The sequence below is a fragment of the Denticeps clupeoides genome, chromosome 4, assembly GCF_900700375.1.
Source record: "Denticeps clupeoides chromosome 4, fDenClu1.1, whole genome shotgun sequence".
Classification (NCBI taxonomy): Eukaryota; Metazoa; Chordata; class Actinopteri; order Clupeiformes; family Denticipitidae; genus Denticeps; species Denticeps clupeoides.
Genome location: NC_041710.1, coordinates 20,087,712 through 20,110,512, shown reverse-complemented (window position 1 = coordinate 20,110,512; position 22,801 = coordinate 20,087,712). Strand labels below are relative to the sequence as shown.

General features: G+C 39.9%; 1 protein-coding gene across 3 annotated transcripts in view; it reads right to left on the bottom strand.

Annotated features, from left to right (window-relative positions):
- galntl6 (polypeptide N-acetylgalactosaminyltransferase like 6) overlaps positions 1-22,801 on the bottom strand; it is a 131,260-nt gene that overhangs the window by 91,975 nt on the left and 16,484 nt on the right. For all 3 annotated transcript variants that reach the window (XM_028977506.1, XM_028977508.1, XM_028977507.1), the window contains one exon: positions 1,966-2,074. In XM_028977506.1, coding sequence (XP_028833339.1) covers positions 1,966-2,074 — 109 coding nt within the window. The remainder of the gene's footprint in view (positions 1-1,965; positions 2,075-22,801) is intronic.

The following is a 22,801-nucleotide window of genomic DNA, read 5'->3' as shown; positions in this document are numbered from 1 at the left end:
TGGTCATTTTCTGGGTTACAGGTCTTCTTATACCAAGGCCAACAACAGCATAAACAAACAAATAAATTAATAATAATAGGAATCGCAATCACTATAACTTATAATCACGACACAATTGATGAGTGACTAATAATAACATTTCATAACAGAGTATTATGAAATATTTGTTGCAAAATTAGTATCAGTTTCCCCTCCAAATGACTACAAAGCAGCTCCTGAAACTGATACTAATTTTGCAACAAATATTTCATAATACTCTGTATTGTACACTAACAAAAGGGTAATGTTTTAACATTAATTAAAATGAAATTAGGAAATCCAAACTTATTGAATCATTCCATGCCACTGAATAAACTGTATTCACATATTGTGATTACATTTACATTACATTACGTCTTTGGTTAATTGTCACAATAACATAGCACAATCTGGAGTTAATTACTATATACTTTGATAAATTGCCAATTAGAAATGTCTTTAGTAGAGACATGCACTTTTCATTTACTGAACTGATTACTGAACGCAATAATTAGCACGGCATTTGCAATTCAAAATATGTCAATAAAAATGCAAACATGCCTTAACCCCAACCTAATATGTAAAATGAAGTTTTCATAGTGGTGGCTTTCCCAAAGCAAGTCAAATTCTGAACTGTTTTGTGAATTTAAAAATGCTTTTCCACAGAGGTCATGAAAAACACAAGACTAGATCAAAGAGAAAAAGTTAACTATATGGAAACAAACAGTAGATTATTATTGAAGATGAATATATGAAAAGCATTAATTTAGTAGAAGCACTGTTTATAAAATATAATAATAATAATACCAATAACAATGCTAATAATAATTTTTATTAATTTGTATTCATTTGTATTAATGATTTTAAAATGTAAAAAAATTTTGAGTTTAAGAAGTTGTCAGATGAGCACACTGACAATGTTTTGAAAATTTGTACAAACAGACCAAAATAATACTACATAAATCTCCATGCATCAAAGATAAGAATTGTATATTGTTCTTCCCTCATTATAATTGAAGAAATGTATAAAGATATATATCAATGTGCAATAAAGTCTTCAGAATTAATTAACATCGACCCTCTCGGGCCTGATCTTTTTTACCACAGTTGTCCATCATGTTATTTGAGCCTCCAGTAAGAAGTTGAGAGACCCTGGGGGAGGTGCAGAATTAAATGTGCCATAATGTGTCAAATGTGCCATTCAATGACATACATACATCTCATTAGCAAAATGTATAAGCAAAGCTAAATCAGAAGCAGTTTATATCTGCTGATGGCTTCTACGACCAGGAAGTGACAGATGGAAATAAGTGGCATAGTCCATTATTCACTGTTGAGTGGTGTGTACTCTGGTAATGACTACAATAGGCTGAACTCATCAAAAATGTATATAAAGCTTCTATCAATTGCCTCACACCAGATCTCAAATTATTCAACAACAGATGGAAGATTCTGGTCTTATACACAAATGCTTCATTATTTAATGCCACATTAATGCTAATGTAAAAGACATAAACCATTAGCCTCATTCATGCGGCATAGCAGCTTATCTCCAAATGACTACATCCATGTATTAAAATGGATATGGAAGGCTTTGCCCGTCAAAAACGGCAGATGATTCAGACCAAAGAGTGGTCTGTTGGGCCATTTGTCTCTGAAGCCCCAGAGCATATAATGTCCCTAAAAGGCACCACAGCAAATCTTGCAACTCTAACATTATTAACACACAGTAAATTCAGATGGATCAATGAGGCCCCTTACTGCAGAACACAAATTGATTTACAGAGACTAAAAGGCATAGCCTGTAAAATAAATAAGTCCAGACCAAAATTACAGTCATAAAGCAAAAAAAAAATCCTTATCAGCAGATCCACAGATGGACTGAGATGAACTGATGCTGCAAGGCCTCTAGGCATTTCAGTTTGAAGATAAAACAAGGGGACACACCAACACGCTGCTCATCTCTTCTGATGCTCTCGGTGTCATGCCAGTCTCTCCTCCTCAGGCCGTCTGTCCAAGTGTAAATATGTCCATCACTCAATCCTAAAGAGAAGCCCTGAGAAAGAGAAGAAAAGGACAGTTGTTTAATCATGTCCCTCTCTTCAATCAGATCTGTCCTATTAAACCAACATGGCAGAAAATGTGGACTGTGGAAGGAGTCATCACTGCCCCATATATGCCGAAGAAACTCCTCTCCCAAAATGTAAATTGTACAGATTCCATTGCTGAAAGCACTTACCTCACATAAGGATATGCAATATATATATGGAAAAAAATGGGCAAAGAAACATATTTTTTTAGAGCAACATCTTTAACTTGAACATTGGCAAAGCAAAGTGAGCAAAACACAAACAATAACCAATAAATCACAAAACAAAATGTTCTCTCAAATTATGTTAAGGATACTTCAATGTACAAGTTGTTGTGTGTGTGTGTGATTCTTCACTCCGAAAGTTTTAGTGACTTTTGAGGATTTTGCATATAACTGAGTAGTTAGACACCAGCTGCTAAATTTCAGCATCTTTTTGTAAGACATAAAGTCTCCTGTTTTTTATTGATAGAAATATGGCCTTCAGAAGAACACAATTAGTTAAACTACACTTCCCATTGTTCTCAGAAACCTCTGGTATGAGCTAATGGGCTGTGAATGCCAGTACAAAGAGGGAAAATTACAGTGAAAGGTATCCATCAAGAAGATCTGTCCAGAAAAAATTGACTGAGGCTGAATGAGTAACTGAAATGCACATGACCACATATTCAACATTCTTAAATAAGAACTGGGGTCTCAAGTATATTTTTCCCAAAAATCTAATACAAAAACTCATCAATCCCGCAATCCTCTAATTTTGTATGTGTTGCAACCCTATCACCCCCCTCCTTTCCATGATAAACATTAATTATTTTTGTTCATTGCAAAAAAAGAGCTCCAGTGTGGTTCCAGTGTGACAGAGTGCATGTACATGACTGCTTTCAATAGCTGGTGAGATGTTTAAAAATGACTATACACACTGCTGACAGAAAATTGAGCCAGACGAGATCTTTCCATGTAATTAGGCTTTGCCTTTCTGACTAAGGAGCGAATGCTTATTGAGAGAACGGATGGAGATTGTACTGAACCAAACAAGGCCCACTAAGCGAGTCAACATGCAATCTCCTACAACAATCGATTACTTAGCCCTCTCCTCTCGAAAGCATGGAGATGTGTCCAGGTTCTCCGGTAATTACCTATTCTGTTGGAACCTGATGAGACCCAAGTGATTGAGTGAGTGCACACAACACACAAACTTGCACACAATTTCAAAACAGAGTATAACACAACCCTTCAGCGAAGCGAGTGGATTATAGCAGGAAGGAGGGCTGGGGATGTGGAGGAGAACTGTGGGACATTTTGGCGAAGCAGCGTTTGGCTGCACTACTCGTGCTTGTGAATAATTTAATGGCAGAACGCTCAGTGTCATTAGCGCTCTGTGGTGCGTCCGAGGAATTATACCACTCAAGCACCTCCAAAACCTGGCACAGAGGAGCTTTCGAAGAAAATCCGATTTATCCTCAACTTGACTGAATTATGAGCTCTTGATTCAGGACCCCGATCAGCCAGCAAGATAAGGCCTTTACATCAACAGTGGGTAAAAAAACCCCAGAAAATCAGAGGCTAACTACAGCTCCACTGATGGAACCGGCGGGATCATTATAGTAATGACTGTGGCTCTTCAGTTTAAAAAAGTGAATAATCCCTCTCAAGGGTCACGGGACACCGTACAAAATAATTGCCTTTGCCGAGAAGCAATTTAGATCTTGAAGAGTTCAATTTTCATTTATTTACTTCACTTAATTTCACTCATTTCACACCTCTTGCCAGCCCTGTTACTGCAACCAAGAAAAGGCTGAGAAGGTTCCAGCACAACAGCGACAAAAGCCACATGCGCCCTTTTTAAGAAGCAGGTCAGGTGAACAGGGTTTTTAGGTTCCAGCCATGCAACTGATTTAACAAATTATATAATTAACCCCTTAACACACATGCCAGACACCAATATTATGCATTTACTGAATAAAAAAAGAGGAGCTGTCTATAGTTCTGATTCCTAGAATGTTAACCAGCTTACCGACTTACTTGGTTAAGGCAGAAGACTGGTCTCAGTCTTTAGTTTTAACCCTACTATGCCTGCATCTTCATTCATAGTAACATTTCATTAGTCCCTATACGGACTGGTGATGACTTGTATACATATAAAAATTAATTGTGAATATAAAAAAGTACAAGGTTTAGTGTTCCTTGCATGGTCCATAAAAGTAAAATTCTCTGATGCAATGCTCATGATTTGCATGCTTTTGGTACTTGGATTCTTTGGACTTCTCCCGGTTGGACTTGAATACCTGTATTACCCCTTGAACTTGGACTTTCACTTCTGGATTTTTATAAAACCCCCTTCAATATGAATTCAGACTTCCCCTGTGACGATTTCACCTTTTTGCCTGCCTTGCCCTGAAAATGATTATTTGTCACTGTGAAGAGACTACAGTACACACGCACACACACACATTCCCTACCCATACCCATAGCCTCCTGAGGTTTGTTGGCTGTTGAAAGGCAATGTTACTCCTTATATTTCAAGATAGTTCATAGATTATTACTGGTAAGCCGGGTTTAAAGAACAATGGTATTTTCTGGAGAAAAAGGTGTGATATGTAAACCACAACAGAAGACACACCAATATTGAACAGGGTTAATATCTAGAAAAAAAAATATTTCCAGTTCCAAGAAATTCGATACAGAATGCTATTGAATGTTTATGGCACAAATGTGTAGTCCTTTAAGGATACTACGTACGTATGAAATCATCAGCAGGCACAGATGGAGCTGCCTTTGGCAAAGGCTTGTTCCTATGTTACTCAGGACTGTCCTGGATTTGCTTCTTTTCTGAATAAATTGATGTGGAGTTTTGTCCTTCAGAGTCTGTGCAGACCTTCGAGCAGCCTAGTTCCAGCAGCGCTTAAAAAAAAAAAAACTCATTTTCAATGCCTGTTCCAAGGAAGAGAATAAGCATACCTCCTTTCACTCCACAGACAAATGGCCATAGTGTTGGTCCAGAATAATGAAAACTATACATAAGTGTCGAGGCAAACAGTCCTTTTTTTTGTCCTCCCAAGACCAATACGTTGCATGTACACTTTCCAAATAAGTATTACAGCTTTGTACAATTAAACATTGTTAAATGATTTATACATTTGATTGCATGATTGCAATCATATGATTGCATATTTTTTAAAAATTGTTTGCACCAAGTGTTGCTATTACAGCCGTTGTCATGCTCAGCTTGTGCCACTTTTCCATGAGTGCTCTCAAAAGGAATGTCTTCAATTATTTGATCACAGAACAAAGACTACACCAGCAGATAATACGAGAAAATTCTGTGGTCACATATATTCTTGCTGCTGTGATGGCTCACTGAAATTGATAATGCCATACACATTAGAACAGCCAGAACGAATCACAACTGAGCCTGATGAACTATAGTAACCCCCAAGCAAAGAGTTTGTAATGGAAATGGAAAGGATAAGTCTGGCTTTTTTTCCACTTCTTCTCTCACTCTTGTCTTTCTCTATCTCTTCTGTGCTCACCCGCTCACACTGATTCCAGTAAATTTAGCGATTACAGGCAGAGGCCAGACAACAGCAGGGCAGCCGGCTGCATGACACACCGCTTAATTAGACTCAGCCGCCGTGCTCTGTGCTGGGCATTGACCTTACCACTATTCATTTCATGTGTGTCGGTAAAGCCCCATGCCAGACCAGGGTGTCCTTCTGCATGCCTAAACAAAGACTTATTTTGTTACAACCACACTGGCCAACCTTAGAACCCACTTTTCTTTTCTTTTTTTTATTATTATTATGATGTTCAATGTTATGCATTGGCCCTGCCTGTCAATATATTAAAATTATTTTTTATAAGGTATTTGCTGCTTAAGCCTAACCAGCTACTGGAGCTATGATGATTATAAGCACTATATATCTCATATTGCTCAACAACCACAGTATCAATTATTAAGTCCACTTTATTACACAGTCATCTAATCAAGCATAGACTACGTAGGTCTACATAGGTCAAGCATAGGTCCTACAGCTACTCTGAACTGTCCAGTACCTCCAAACATGGACAGATGCTTTGGACTTTTCCACAACTACAACTATAGGTCTTCTCTTCTTAGACAAATCAGCACTAACCCTGCAAGTTTTTCCTTGTTTAAAAAATAAAACTTAATCTTCTGTTTGTATCCATTTGTTTCTGTAAATCCAGAAAAAGCCACACTTAATGTAACTTTAGTAAACATGCTTATTGTACTAAGTCTTATAGCACTGCAAAAAATCAAGCCCATAGACTAAATTAATGGACCTACAATGTGCCACAGGGTGTAGTTCTATCTAGCTATCTATGGGTTGTTGATCAATCTATATCTGCAACTCAAAGTCTTCAGAAGCCAAATTATGCACCATATCGCCTCTATAGTACTGGCAAATGAACAATATACATTCTCGAAATATCCTGCATGTCAGGGATTTTCAAAGACCCCTGACATGGCTTTCACAGACATCTAACATTTACTGTAATGGCTGATAATACTAGTTGGCTGGATGAGGATAAGTGGTGTGAGTAAGAGCACTAACTGGTTATGAGCGATATCTGGCATCCACACTCAGCAGCTGTGCACATACAAACCTGGCAAGGCGATAGGTAGGGTCCTATCCCATTTTTCCCCAAGTGTTGCTGTTTGCTTCTTTTCTACGTTTCTTATACGAGTTTTTGACTGTAGGTGGTTGTCACTTATGTTCTTACAAAAGAGTTCTTCTGATTCATAAAACATTGGGTATTATTCCACTTTAAACTTATCACTACAAGTCCTACATTCCTACTCCTGCTTTCCTGTACTATCCTTTTCCTCTTCTTATTTAGTTATTGTGATCAGATAAGAAGCAGATGTTACACACACTGTCAGTGTCACTATCTAATTATGTTGTTTAGCAACACTATCCATCACTGTAGCCTAAAGGCTTATTTCAGTGGCTTGCGTCAAGACAAGGTCTGTCTGCCATTGAGATTTCATGAGTTGTGCTTCTTTGTTTGGTAAATAGAGTTCCCTTGTGAATGGTCTGCTGTTGACAGAGGTGCAGCAAATCCCCACAGAAGAATTGGCATTAACAACAGGTTTTGAGAGTGATGGGGACACTTTAAATGAGCATATCTTCCTGCTGTCAGGGGTCACTTGACTTTACTGTGTGTGTGTCTGTGATGGCAAGATGCTTGCCTAGTTTCTTTATTATTATTATTATTATTCTTATTATATAACACATATTAAATTAATAAATCAATAAATACATTAAACTGCACTGAAAAACATCACCAAAGATGATAACAAATGATAGCCATCATGTTTCATACAATACACTGCAATCCCATTGCCCAAAAATAAATTCCAACTTAGCCCACACAGAGGCTCCCTGATCTCCACTACCATTTGTCTCATCCTTCTAGCAGAGGACCAAACACAAAAGGGCAAAGAGATTGAAAGAGGAAGAGAGAGCGAGTTCAATCATCTTCTGCTAAATTTGATGGCAATGATGAGAGCCTCTATGCCTTTGCCGTTCATACCCCCTATGCTCTGCCTGGGCATGGGGACACCTAATGGTGTGAGAGTGAGAGTGTGAAGTGGAGCCATGTGAATGTGGCTCTTCTGTGAAAACATGGATAGTTGGAAGGTATAAAATGAGAGATGGGGTGAAGAAAGTGACCAAAGGATGGGTGAGCCTTTGGTGCCATATCCACACCACAGTAGTGGGATGTATATACTTTTGTACAGCACTATATATGTCTACAGCATTCCACTTTAGGTTCAATTCCATTAGACTTCTTCTGTGTACATCCCGAAAATGAGCCAAATTTGAAAGAATGATACTTTGGAGAATAATGTCTTTCTCCTTTGACTCCTCTTCCTGCTATCATGTTATGCTGTCCATATCGCAACGTTGGCCAAATATTTATTCTCTGCAATAGGGCTGTGCAATATGGACAAAATCATTTTTTGAACGAATATTGCAATTTTATTTGCAATTTTGGCAACTGTTTTTGCTTTTTCAAACAAGCTACATACATTCTAAATGTATTCAGTGCACAAGAAGTGCATAACAAAACATTTCACATTGAAATAACATAGTATTGTGTTAAAAAAAAGATTAACTAACCTGAATTCCAGTCATAACAATAAATAACATAAATCAAATCCAAAAAACAGATTTATCTCTTATAGGGTTTTTTTGCAAGAAGTGAGTGCGAGACGGTAGCTGGTATCTTTTGTCAAGTTTTTGAATTAGTCTTCGGAAGCCGTCTTTACTGACAATGTGCGCAGGCATCATATCTTTGCATATATGATAGGTGATTGCGTCGGTAATTTGTGCCATTTTGATCCATTCTTATAAGGCACGGCGCTTGCACATGCTTGAACAATGGATACTTGTTCAGTCTTTTCGGACTGTCTTTGTGTTCTTTTGTTTGTTTCAATGGAATTTGTCGACATGCATTGATGACGCAATTTTTTATGACGCGGTTTTAAGTGTTGGAACAGATTTGTAGTATTGTTCCGTTTCGTTGGAATAATCATTTCACAAGTCTTGCAAGTTACCTTGATCTGTGACACATCCTCTCTCCTGAATCCAAAATACTCCCAAACGACTGACATTGAATGCCTATTCAGTTCTCCCGATCAGCTTCGTTGTGCGCTCTGATTGGTTAACATCTTTCTCCTGCTCAGCTTAGCTGTGATTGCCCGGTGCACTGCGTCAACTCTGATTGGTTAACATATTAAAATCATGCGCACAAGAACATATTCTGAATAAAAAGCTAAATAAATTGATGGATAAAAACGCAGCCTTAAGCGGTTTAGAAATCACTACTCTGCAAGCATCATTGACAAAATAAAATAGTTTACAGTAGAGAGCAGCATGTAATGAACACAGATGTAAAACAATAACATGTAGTGCTTTATTTGAATGCCATGTTCAACAACCATAATTGTCAAGGTCAGGGGTTGGGGGTGCCCTTGCGAGAAATGGACCGTCTGCGCTTAACGTGCGGGAAGGAGGCAGCAGGTGAGGGGGAATGGGGCCGGGAGCATGCTGGCTCGTGATGCAGGGTAGCAGGAGGCTCTATGGGAGGCAGCAGGACACACGGCAGCGAGGAGGAGACGTGGGTTACCGTAGAATATTGGTATGCGAGCGACAATCTTCAAAAGAGTTCAGGTTCCGGGATCATACACAGCAGAGGAAGGAGTCAGAAACATTCAAGGTCGTTTCATCAGATAAGGAAAATCCACAAGAATAGTCAAGGTTCAGAAAAGCATCACAACAGGATCAGTAATTCAAATAAATCGCAAGTAACACTGCGGAAAACCAACAATGAGCGGGTGACATTCAAAATGGCCGCCAGGGTTTTTTATACGGGATTCTGGCCTTGACCTTGACCCCATCTTCTGAGTGACTATCTTCCCAGGTGTCTTTACTTTACTTTACTTTACTTTATTTAGAAGACACTTTTATCCAAAGCGACTTACAAGAGGAAGACACCAGCAATTCTCGTTCGATTTCTATAGAATATTGAGTTTACAAACTAAGAGCCCTGATAAGGCTTAGACTTGTCAGTGAAGAGCATGCTCAGAGATTGTTAGGTGCTAGACTAAGAAAAATTATAATGTATTTATACATTTTTGTATTGTTTGTGCAATGTGTACGCATGCGCGTGTGTTAGATTTGTCTGTAATACTTTTTGAACAAGAGGGTTTTCACCTGCTTCTTAAAAGTGGTGATAGTCTCGGCTAGTCGTGTGGAGGGGGGCAGGTTGTTCCACCAGCCAGGGACAACAACGGAGAACAGAGATGATTGGAATCGGAGACCCCGGGAAGAAGGAGTTTTTAGTCTCCTTTCGTTTGCCGATCTGAGAGAGCGTGCAGGAGTGTAGCTAGGTAGTAGTGTGTTGATGTAGGAGGGTGCAGTTCCATTTACAGCCCTGTAGGCAGCATCAAGGATTTGAACTCAATGCGAGCAGCTACCGGGAGCCAGTGGAGGGAGGTAAGAAGAGGTGTAACATGGGTGTATTTTGGCTGATTGAAAATGAGACGGGCTGCCATATTTTGGATCATCTGGAGTGGTTTTATGGTGTCTGCAATAAGGTGTCTGCAATAAGGACACATTTTCTTAGAATGTTAAAGGTGGCACTCGAACAAACTGTGGGGAATGGGGTATCAATCCTGTGTAGCTCCTCTAGAGTAATTGTCTAAAATGCTTGAAATTGGCTACATATGATTAAAAATTAGCATAGTATCCCCATGCAGCAAACTTCCCTTCGTTTACAGTAGTGCTGCACCCTAAATGTTATTAATTGTCCAGCATTTCAACTAATTTCTCTCTATGGCTCAATCTTTACAAAAGGCCTAATTTTCTCAAGATCACTGAGATAAAATTACAACTTTAACTTCTCAACTGTGATTGCTAGCCATTTATTCCCAGAGCCCATTGCTCATTCATTTTAGCAAAGGCTCTATAACAGCACTATGACAATACGCACATGCATTTGCTGTTTGCAATATATTGGCAGACAGTGAACAACTATAATAGTTTAATAATCTCCCTCTTACTATAACTACCCAGGCTTAAGATGCAATGGAAAACATGTAAAAAAAATCTGAGATTGCACCATTGCGACCAGGCGTTCGAGGGAGAAAAAGTGTATGTGAAGGGTGGGGCCCGCCTCGGACTGGCTATGAGCCAGATATTCCTTTGAAAGTGCGTGTGCTGCAGTCAGACAGAGAGAGGTGAGTAGCTTGGACAGAGGGGGTGTAGCCACAGATTAGAGCTTTAATCAGGCCTTAAAAGTTAGACAAAGCCCAACAAGTACAGCCTGAACCCAACATTATTGTGGATGTGGATGCAGGCCAACCTGACTGTGCCAAAACGCTTCAAATCATTTATAAAAATTTAAACATAATTTTAATGGCCAAGTTTTTTTTAAATGCAACCAAAATGTTAGAAGTTGACTTTGTTTCACCACCTCAGAATCCATTTTCGCGCATTTACCATGCATGCCTGAGATCGAGTAAAATGATAGAAATTAAATGCTGAAAAAGCACAGAGCATATATAACATATTACATGCAGCGATAAACAGCGATAAATCGCAACAAGCAGCAGCAAACAGATCATCAGGCTGAGATTATAATTCATTTCAAGCCCTAAAACACTTGCACTTTTAATTTAATTTATTTTGTTTTAATTTCAGCTCAGTGAAGCACTTTAAGCACCAACACAACACATTAGTAAGTTGATAATCCCGTAGAATTGTGCTTCAAACAAAGAACTTTATGTTATCAAGAATGTTAGTTAATCATTTACAAGTCAATATTGCCTATATGCACAGCACTTTGTGCTGTTAAATGCGTTGTTAAATGCAATGCCGTCAAAAATATGGTGCACCTAACTTTTGTGTTGGTTCTTAGGCACACCAGTGCAAAAACTTAATCTAGAGCCCTGTAATGCTATATATATTCAATACATCAAAATGAATTATGCCGTAATTAGTCTATTTAACATTTTGTAATGCAATGTTTTACATCTGCTGCAACATTATAAAAGTGAAATCTGATTTGTGTATAGTGTAATGTGGCTGTAGGTGACAGTCAAAAGAATAATATTTATTTTATCATTGGCAAAGTAGCAATTTCCTTTTAATATATGTCATGCCTTATGGAAACATCAGTATTTCAGAAGTGACATTCAATTTATTGTATTAACAGAAAATATGCCATATAACAAAATTACACAGGTGCGTACATTTGGGCACCCCAACAGAGAATTTAAATCAACACTTAGTTGAGATTGATATAGCCTTTAAGTGTCTAGACTCTGGAAGGAGGTATTTTTACCATTCTTCCAAGCAAATCACTGCAGTTCAGTTAAATTTGATTGCTGCCAAGCATGGACAGGCTGCTTTAAATCATCTGGGTACTGTGATGGCCATTCCACAACATTGTACTTCTCCCTCTTTATGAATGCCTTTGTAGATTTCAAACCAACTGCAATATATCCAAATAAATATCTTCAGCTTTATCCAACTTCATGCTTAAACATTATTCAGAATTTTTGATACTGAGTTGAAATACTGGTTGAAATCATCCAACCCTTGACTTGAACAAGGTCCCCAGTTCCTGAACAAGCCACACAGCCCCACAGAATGATGGAATCTCCACCAATATCATAATGGGTAGCAGGTGATTTTCTTGGATGTTCTTCTGCCATGCAAAGCAGTTTTTGTCTCAGTCCAAAGCACAAAACGCATCTGATTTGTCTAACTGAGTTTTTGCATGCATTAGACAAATAAAACATTTTTTGTGGCGTGCAAAAAAAAGAAAAATAGATACTTTTGTGGTATGTAAAAAACTTAACCCTGCTGTACAGATGTTCTTAGTGCAAATTGTACTGAACTGTAAAACAATGTACAGATATAACATATGGAGCAAAATACTCTTGCAGGGCTTCGGGAGGTGATCTGTGGGTCTGAAACCATTCACACAATCCTCCACATTTGCCACTCCAGTATTTTTATTGGCCTGCTAGTCCTGGGTTTAATAGTAACTGTGCCTGTGGCCTTCCACTTCTTGATTACATTCCTTACAATTGATAGTTTAAACATCTAAGATAGCTTTCTGTAGCCTTCCCCTAAACCATGATACTGAATGATCTTTGTTATCAGATCTGAGGATCCCATGCTGTCACTCTTCAGAGGAGAGTCAAAGAGAAGCACAACTTCCAATTAACCACCGTAAATATTTTTTTCTCATGACTGGACATACCTGTCTATGAATCCAACCAATTTGATGTTGAATGTAATTGAGCACTTACATGCAGTTAAACAAGCTAAATTACAAGGGTACTAACAAAAAAAACTGGTTTTCAGAAGACAACCCCAGTACTGTTCTTAGGAAATGACAGACATACCACTGTTATATTTTTTTGGTAAAAGTAGAGTTAATTATTTTGCATGGCTGAGAAGGATTCCCAAAACTTTTCATTTGACAATTTAATTTGTGAGAAAAACTGTTTTGCAAAAAGAAGATTTGACCACTGCCTTGAATGCTCAAATGTAGCTGTGGCCAGTCAGTAATAAGTTCAGAGTGATACAAATAGTAGATATACTGCATAACAGTTTAGCATATGTCACTACACTCAGTATTTTCTATATTACTGAAGTATTTTGCCCAACCCTGTCAACATTTTTTTGCAAATATAATAACTGTTTAAAAAAATTATCCAAGGCATAAAAGGTGCGTTGACTGCCTAATTAATCAGAAAACACACCTGCTTTGAAAACTGTACCTCTCAATTACAGCTTTCTATTCATTTGGCTTGACGGGTGGTAGTAGGCTAGTGGGTAACACACTCCCCTGTTAACCAGAAGACCCAGGTTCAAATCCCACTTACTACCATTGTGTCCCTGAGCAAGACACTTATCCCTGAGCATCTCCAGGGTGACTGTCCCTGTAAATACCCCACCACCCCACCACTTGCTCCCTGGATCCAATCCCCTCACACCTCCTTCAGTCCATACAGCCCACCATAGTATCTGCTCTGACACACGTCTTAAACTCCTCACTCACAACAGGAACATTTCCCACTGCTTTCAAACAGGCTATCATTGCTCCCCTGCTCAAAAAACCCACACTAATCCCGTCTCTATTGGATAGCTACCGCCCAGTCTCCAACCTTCCTTTTCTTTCAAAAAGGTCTTTCAAGGTATCATGGGGAGGTGAGACATCTGTCCTCTCTAGGGTAACCACAGGGGTTCCACAAGGCTCTGTCCTTGGCCCCCTTCTATTCTCAATATACACTCGCTCACTTGGTCACATCATCCAATCACATGACTTCTCCTATCACTCTTATGCTGATGACACCCAGCTCTATTTGTCATTCCCACCAGAACAGGCTACTATAGCAACAAAAATTTTGACCGGTCTCTCAGACATAACGGCATGGATGTCTGAGCGACACCTCCAACTCAACCTATCCAAAACCGAGATTCTGATCTTTCCGGGCAACAATTCCCCTCAGCAAAACCTTTCAAATCAAATTGGCTCGCAACTGTTAACACCCACGGCATCTGCAAAAAGCCTTGGAGTTTGGATAGATGACAAACTGAGTTTGAACCATCACATTGCTGCGATCTCCAGATCCTGCAGGTTCACTCTCTACAACATTCGCAAGATTAGGCCTTTTCTCTCGCAACAGGCTGTGCAGCTCCTCGTCCAGGCAATGGTCATCTTCAAACTCGACTATTGTAACTCTCTCCTGGCTGGACCCTCTGCAGTCACCATAAAACCACTCCAGATGATCCAAAATATGGCAGCGTGGACATCATCTTCAATCAGCCAAAATACACCCATGTTACACCTCTTCTCACCTCTCTCCACTGGCTCCCGGTAGATGCACGCATAGAGTTCAAATCCTTGATGCTGCCTACAGGGCTGTAAATGGAACTGCACCCTCTTATATCAATACAATACTACCTAGCTACACTCCTGCACGCTCTCTCAGATCAGCAAATGAAATGAGACTAAAAATTCATTCTTCACGGGGTCTCCGATTCCAATCAACTCTGTTCTCCGTTGTTGTCCCTGGCTGGTGGAACAACCTGCCCTCCTCCACACGACTAGCCGAGACTATCACCACTTTTAAGAAGCAGGTGAAAATCTAACACTTATACACATGTGTACACATTGCACAAACAATACAAAAATGTATATATACATTATAATTTTTTCTTCGTCTAGCACTTAACAATCTCTGAGCATGCTCTTCGCTGACAAGTTGAGCCTTATCAGGGCTCTTAGTTTGTAAACTCAATATTCTATAGAAATCGAACGAGAATTGCTGGTGTCTTCCTCTTGTAAGTCACTTTGGATAAAAGCGTCTGCTAAATAAAGTAAAGTAAAGTAAAGTAAATACTGATTGTAAGTCGCTCTGATAAATGCTGTAAATGTAGACCCTTGTTCTTGGGCTTTCCACCTAGTTTTTAAAATGCATATTCTATTTAAAAGATCCTAGCATCTATGGCATGGTTACAACCACGTCACAGTGTGAAAAAAAAATGCAGGAAGCGTTCAGGTCAGGTCAAGTTAATGGCCTGTCTCTAAGGAATAACAGCTACATGACAGAGCAGTCTTTCGACACATTTTGGAATACTGGAGTGTGTGTGTGCCCAAACACCCACAGCTGTTCAGAGGAATATAAACAGCAGCTAAAATGTTGAGTGATTTTGATTAGAGGAAAATATGTCACACTGTGCTCTGCAGAAAATCTAATTAGCCTGCAAATGTGCAGCAGTGACAGAAGCAGAAAAGCCTCAGTCTAACACATTTAGGCCTGCTGTGCTCAACCACTCCTTGTTAGCCCTCTCTTTATTTGAGTGTTTCACTTTTTAGGAGATGATGGCTCGCTGTTCCAACCCGTTTAGTTTCGAGTCCAAAGAGATGCATAAGGGATCTGAATGGCAACATCCCTAATGTGTGCAGCTCTTTTCTGTCATTACTGTGCACTTTGCTGCTTGCGGCCCATCCTTTTCCATTCCTCACAAATAAATGAGAGTGCATTTAATAGATGTCATATCAGAGCATGTGTGTTTGAATTAAAATGGCATTTATTTTCTGTGTGGTATCATGCTCAAAATTCACAGCTCCATATTTTCAACCACAAGCACTTTAAAGAGTTGCCAGGCACAGCAACAATGTTACTTAAGAGTTGAGTCTAAATAATACATACTGATGCTTAGACTTAAGCATATCCTTCTAATAAACACTTAAAGAAAATTAGATTTCAAAATATAATGTGAAGTATTTGGAATGAGGCCTCAGATGATTGCCTTGTTTCTCTGTGGACTCTTGATGTTTGATTTTGCATGTGAGCATGACACTTATTTATGAGCAAAAGAGAAGTGTCCCCACAGGCAGCTGAGAAGGTTTTGTTTGTTTGTCAGGGCAAACTCGGACTGCTTTCTGTATTCACAGCATCATCCAGCAATAAACAACTCTGCTCCAGAAAAGGACCTATATACACATCTATACTTATCTAGAGCTGTATAATTAAACAATTAAGCAACCAAAATATGGTTCAAATATTTGAAGCCATAATTATAAACTAAGCCACTATGTTAAGTAATCATGTTTTGTATTGTCCACAATCAAACAAAAATAGTTTTCTGAAACATATATTCTTCCTTTTCAAAAATATTATAGCTCTGTATCCAAATACATCCATGTAAAATGAAGCACACTCTAGTCCAATACAAGGTCTGTACAGAGCAAAATGCTCAACAACATGGTCTGAGTACCACACTTGGGTAAAGTAAACTGAGCAATGACTGCACAGCTTTTAATAGCCCCATACAACAACAGCTCAACACAGTTGCACCAGTGCCCAATAAAAAGCATGAGAAACGCTACACATCACAAAAGGACGAGAGCCGAACAACAAAGAATACAAAGAATGAAGTATAAGAGGACAACTCAGCAAAGAACAGTGAGCACTGTAGAGCGCAGAACAAAAGGGAACAAGACAGCCTAAAACAATACATCACAAATCCCAAACAAAGGAGCCAAGCTGTGGCTGCAGTCCAGCAGCACGGAGCCTGGCCTCGCAGAAACTGTTCACATATCCACCTTGAGTGCTCCAGAGGAAAGAGAAGGGAAGAGAAGTGTGTGATTCACAAACTTGTCCTTTAACGCAAACCCATGCTGCAAAACTTCTTTGGCTGTGGAAAAAAGGGGGAAAGCACAGAGCAGCTGAATTGTGCCAAAATGTAAGATAATTAGAAAAAGAAGTTGATAATCACTATCCATGACCACTTATTCCTAAACAGGCCCATTCTGGGACACAGGGTAAAGCACCCAGGGCGGGGCACCAGCCCACTGCAGGGCACACGCACAGCTGAACACACACCTACAGAAAACTTTTTTCTATCCAGTATAACCAGTATAACATGGAAACTGGGATGTGTCCCGGGGTGGGAATTTTATTGTATCGTATTTCAAAAGGTGAACATGATCTTACTTCAGCACAGTTTGTTCTTGGTGTATATGCTATCTCAGCATGTGTCAATAATGTTCATGGGCAATTGGTGGCCCAAAAACAGACAAATAACAAAAAGAAAAAGTAGACAAAAAGCAGTGCAGAAGCAGCTTGCACATAACCATGAAGAAACGGTCGCACGGCCTTTAGAAAATATTTTAACACACCAGACCTCACCTAACCCTGAGAAATCTGATTTGGCAAGGAGGAAGCAATAACAACAGGAGTCACAAAGCAGAACAGAGTGATCACTTTGTTCCTGCTCTGTGGCACAGAAAAGGGGACATGTGAAGGTGATTAAGTTCTGATCAAAGGCCTGCTGGGAGAGACACTTTGTCTTTGGAGGAAGAGTAAAGCTGCTTGCCTCCCCTGCCACCAACGCCGAACCTCAACACAGCTGACGTACGTGCAGAGTGCACGGCTCACCACCTTTTGATGCTTCAAAGCACTCCACGTGGATAAGCGACAGCAGGGATGGACTGTGGTTCTCCCTCTGCTTTCTTTCTATATTCTATCCCTCTATTTCACACACACAAATACAAAATATTTGGTTGTTTGTTTTCTCGGCTGGTTGACTTTTCATATATCTACCCTGGTGCTGTATACCATTTTGCTCCAAGACGTGAAAGGCTGGGGTGGTAGTAGAACTTCTATAATTAAATCATGAGAGATGGGAGAATTGCTACCCCTTGACGGAGCCGTGACATAATTAGCATTTTAAAAGCATCCTACAGCACACGTTGCGGCTTTGCTTAAGCCCCACACAGGGAAGAAATGGTGGGCAGCTAAACACTGACATGTTTTGACAGATAAGCAGCGCCAATGTCAGAGTAACAAGCGTAACCCAGAGAGGCAGCAGATATGGAGATGGGCTCATTTAGGCAAGCTTCTTCCCTCAGACCTCCCCAACTCAGAGTGTGGAGTCTGTCTGGCCGGCAGAGTTCCCAGTGTAACTGCGATGCGTGCCCGACTTTAAGTTGCTCCTGGCAAGGTTGTCTGGGAAGCCTGGTGTCCTTAATGATGAAGGACAAAACAAACAATGTGACACGCTGCATGAGTTGTACTTTCGCGATGCGAATGTCTCGTTGTCAAAACGAAACTTGTGGGATTCTTTTGATGAATCATCGCTGCGCGCAGGAATTTTAAAATTGCCTCATTCTAACAAGTCACCAGCTGGTTACAAATATTTTAGAAATTACCAACAGTGGCTGTTATATTCTAATAAGAGACCCAGGTTCTGTAGAAATACAGCGAATATGCTGACAATATGCAGCCTGAGCCAACCTCAGTCTCACTAGAGATGCCTGAATCTGCATCTTATTCACGCAGAATGTGCATTGAGGAGGAACGCACAAAAAATAACATTTGGGGACGAAAACTGAAACACAAAGGCAAAGTTTTGTACCATTTCTGTTATGGCTGAGACTGTGTGTAAAGTCAAGCAATTCCAGTTGAATACATTTATTTTCATACTTAAAAGAATAAATAAATTTAAAAAATATAAAAACATTTATTGATCACTCAATCCTGGCATTTCAATGAACAAAATAAGATTCCAAATAAAACATGGACTTCTGAATAGTCTACTGGCCTATATATAACTGCTGAGAAATTGTAAAATTAAATATCTTAAAACAATGCATCCCATAGAAAACGTCTGAAAGCGGCTTATGGTATGTGTCTGAAGAGTGATTTTGCGCTGGGTCCAACAAAGTAGCAATGGCTACTGAGCAAGTTGGGGTGATAACTGGCAAAGACCTCACGATACAAAACTATAACAATACATAAGTCACTATACAATTATATCACCATATATTGCGATAATGTACATATAAAGTGCTATGTCGAGATATTCTACAGTTCACTGAAGATGTAAAAACAGAGCTGAAATGCAAGATGCTGTATATGATCTGCGTGGATCACATTACTAATTTATAATTCAGGCAAAACAACATAACTCAGAACTGAATTTTAACTTTATTATCTTTGCACTTTAACGGGGCAGTGGTGGCCTAGTGGTTAAGGAAGCGGCCCCGTAATCAGAAGGTTGCTGGTTCGAATCCCGATCTGCCAAGGTACCACTGAGGTGCCACTGAGCAAAGCACCGTCCCCACACACTGCTCCCCGGGTGCCTGTCATGGCTGCCCACTGCTCACTCAGGGTGATGGGTTAAATGCAGAGGACAAATTTCACTGTGTGCACTGTGTGCTGTGCTGCTGTGTATCACGTGTGACAATCACTTCACTTTAACACATCCAAAGAAAATAAATTGGACAGTCAGAATAAAGTTATGAACTCAAACATTATTTGCATGTGTACACTATACTTTAAAAATAAACATGGATACAAACTGGACGAGCAATTTGTTGTTGAGGCTGTAAAATGGCTCATACAGAAAACCGGTCTTGATTAATATGGTGAGATGTGATCGTAACGCAGCTCCAGGGTGTTGAGCGTGTACGGTGTGCCCTGTGTTTTCGACCTTGTTACAGGAGTGCAAAACCTGACAAATAAAGCACTACCAATAACACATTTTTTGGTGGATGGGAGTTTGTTTGCGGTATCCAGTGTACTTTTTTTTCTGTCTATAAGCTTCTGTTGTTGCAGTATTGTATCTGGATGGTTCCAGCTCAAATTAACTCAAATGGTTGTATTGCCTGAATATTTCAGAAAAGCATGACACGGATTGCGAATTGAGTTTCCTTTATCCAAGTACATATTACATGTTTTATTTTTTCATGTTGAAATAGCCGCTATTATGCCTAATGCACTGTCTGTCATGTTTTGTGATTTCAGTTTGCCTGAAATGCAAGTGACAATTCAAAGTAATTCAAAGCCGAACAGCGCCATCTACAGGAGTGGAGGCTGTAGATGCTGACTCACACCTCTCCTCACTAAACAGAATGCTAAACAGCACCATCTGAATATATAAAATATTATGCTTGTATTCATACAATATCACCATGTAAAATATGATATTATGCTGTATCGATTTTCTCCCCCTCCTCTAAGTTCAAGGTCCCCACACACTGCATTTCACAGCTGCCCACTGGTCACTAAGGGTGACGGGTAGTGGTTGCATAAGGATAACAGACCTTTAATCAGATCTGCCAGTTCGGATCTCGAACCGTCAAGGTGCCACTAAGAAAAGCACTGTCCCCACACACTGCTCTCCGGGTGCCTTTCATGGCCCACTGCTTCCTCAGGGGATGGGTTAAATGCAAAGACCACATTTCACTGTGTGCACTGGGTGCTGTGCTGTGAAGTGTCACATGTGTCACAACTAATCACTTTCACTAAAATGCAGATGACACCTTTCCTTTTGTGAATCACAATGACAAAAACAATCACTTTCACTGCAATTACTGAGAGATTTGCCAACACCGTGGTGTGTGAAGAACATCAGATTGGTCTGAATCAAGCTTTATCTGGTTAGGTGCTTGCTGTTCACAGTTTTGCTTGCATCATCACAACATTGTTTTGCTCGTGTTTAAAGGTCTTTCAGAGTCAGAAAAAAGTGGTTTTGTCCATTTTAAGTCAAAAGAATTCAGTGGTAGGATATCCCAACCATGAGGTGAAAAATGTGTTGTCCTGAAAATAGGTCCACATAGCACAGGCAGGGAGGAGAGGCCACTGAATGTGACTAAGTGGGTTTTTAGAGTCCTGCCTGTCACAGCATTCTGAGAGACACAGGTCAAGCACAAAGCCTCAATGGCTCACACACATAGCTTTGAACATCAAGGTGTTGCAAGCAAGCAGTAAGTCCCCTGAGGGAAATGACATTTGGCTGAGGGGCCTTGATCCCTTACTAATCTGATACTAACCTCCGCTTGGGCAGCCGTGGCTTGCTGGGGTGGGAGAACAGGTGTGTAACATGAAAAGGTCTGTGACAGATCGTTTTTACAGAGGGGGCAGGGGTTGACAATTGTCCAATGTTGGTTTGTGTAACTCTGAACACATCCATCACCATTTTACACCACCGCCAATAGACAACCAATGTGCAACAGATGATTTGGTACAGGTCTTAGGTCAGTTGTCAGACAAATGTTGGTGTCAGCACTTTAAATCGGTAAAATGTTTGAGGTACACTACAATTCAGGCATCTTTTCAGAAGAAAAATGTCTGTGTCCTTTCTTTCCATGATGGGCACAGTAATTGTTAGCTTGATATTACTTCCATTTCTTCAAGGTGGGAAAGAAAAGGGCACCAAGAAACGCGACCAAATTCATCACAGTGACACGCTTATTGTTTGTCCACTGGTGCAGAGTTCTCTCTTTCTGATATAATAAATGTTTACTGTATTTCTGCTGTAATGAACACCTTAGGCTACAGCCAAGGTAATACCGCAAACAATGGGCACAGGCAAACATGGCAGACAGTTCATCTCCAAGGGCCAGTTTCTGACAAAAACAGCACAATTACACAGAAGTCGGGGGGTCATAAGAATGAATTTATCCCTCCATTGTTCACAAGCCTGGAGTGTCATGGCCACATTCAATCGTGGACAATGTCAGCAGTCTGGGTCCTGCATTCATCCATCCCAACTGCTAGAGTACCATATAATGATGTGCTCCAAGTGTTGATGTCATTCTGATATGTTCATTGAGCCAAGTTGGGCTTCTCTGATCTGCCGAAACGATTGTGACATAAAAGGAACGGCTCTGTGCATCAGAGGAATGGTGGTGCTTAATTGAAAGATCATCTATGCAGCAGCTGCTGCAGCTGATATTCTTCATACTACCATCCTATCACATAATGTGGCAATCATCTAGGCTTTTCAACACAAAGGACTTTGGTGGTGTTGCCATTCAGGACGGGGCCTGTAGCTCTAGGTGTTCCTTCATGTTGACTCCCTTAATAACTCATCCCAAGTAAAGCTAACAATGCTGCTAGGACCCAGACCATTTTGATTAATGGCTCCCAGTTTTAGCCTTTGAATAACTGTACCCCTTTCAGAGTATTTCTCAAGGTTATTGCTCCTCTTCTGAATAACTGTTTCACAACAGCGTTGGCCTTTAGAAACGTGCCAACAGTTTAGACTAATGGGGCCACACATCGGCGGACAAAATGGTATATTCATTCTGAAATGTCATGCTGGAAGACTGCTGCTGAGCCACATTTTATTAGCATGTAGAACAACAACAAATACTGTTTTGATCAGCTTGATAACATTGGACCAAAATGCAGCAGGCTTGCTCAGATGTTCATTTGCAAGCTGCAGTTTTCTTCTGCAGATGGTTATAATTGTTCCAGCGCAGTAGCACCACCACTCAGCTACATCCTCAGGCCATCTGCAGGCTTCCACACTTTACTGTGTTTGCTGTTAACTGCCATTTCTTACAATGATATCAATAGAGGAAACAGCTACCATGAAATAAATTAATTGCTTTTTGTAGCCATTTGTAATTTATTGCTCAATAAAATAATTAAGGTCTAAGTAACTTTAGGTGCAACGGGCTGTTGTGTGGTACAGAGAGAGAGAAAAGACCTATTGGTGAATTTGTATGCAGGACCAATAACAAACCGTCCCAGGTTAGGCTCACATGCTTGGGTAGAGCTATGTGGTGGCCCAGTTTTCACGCAAATTTCCTGCATTTTCATTGCTCATTTACTCATAGTAACTTTCT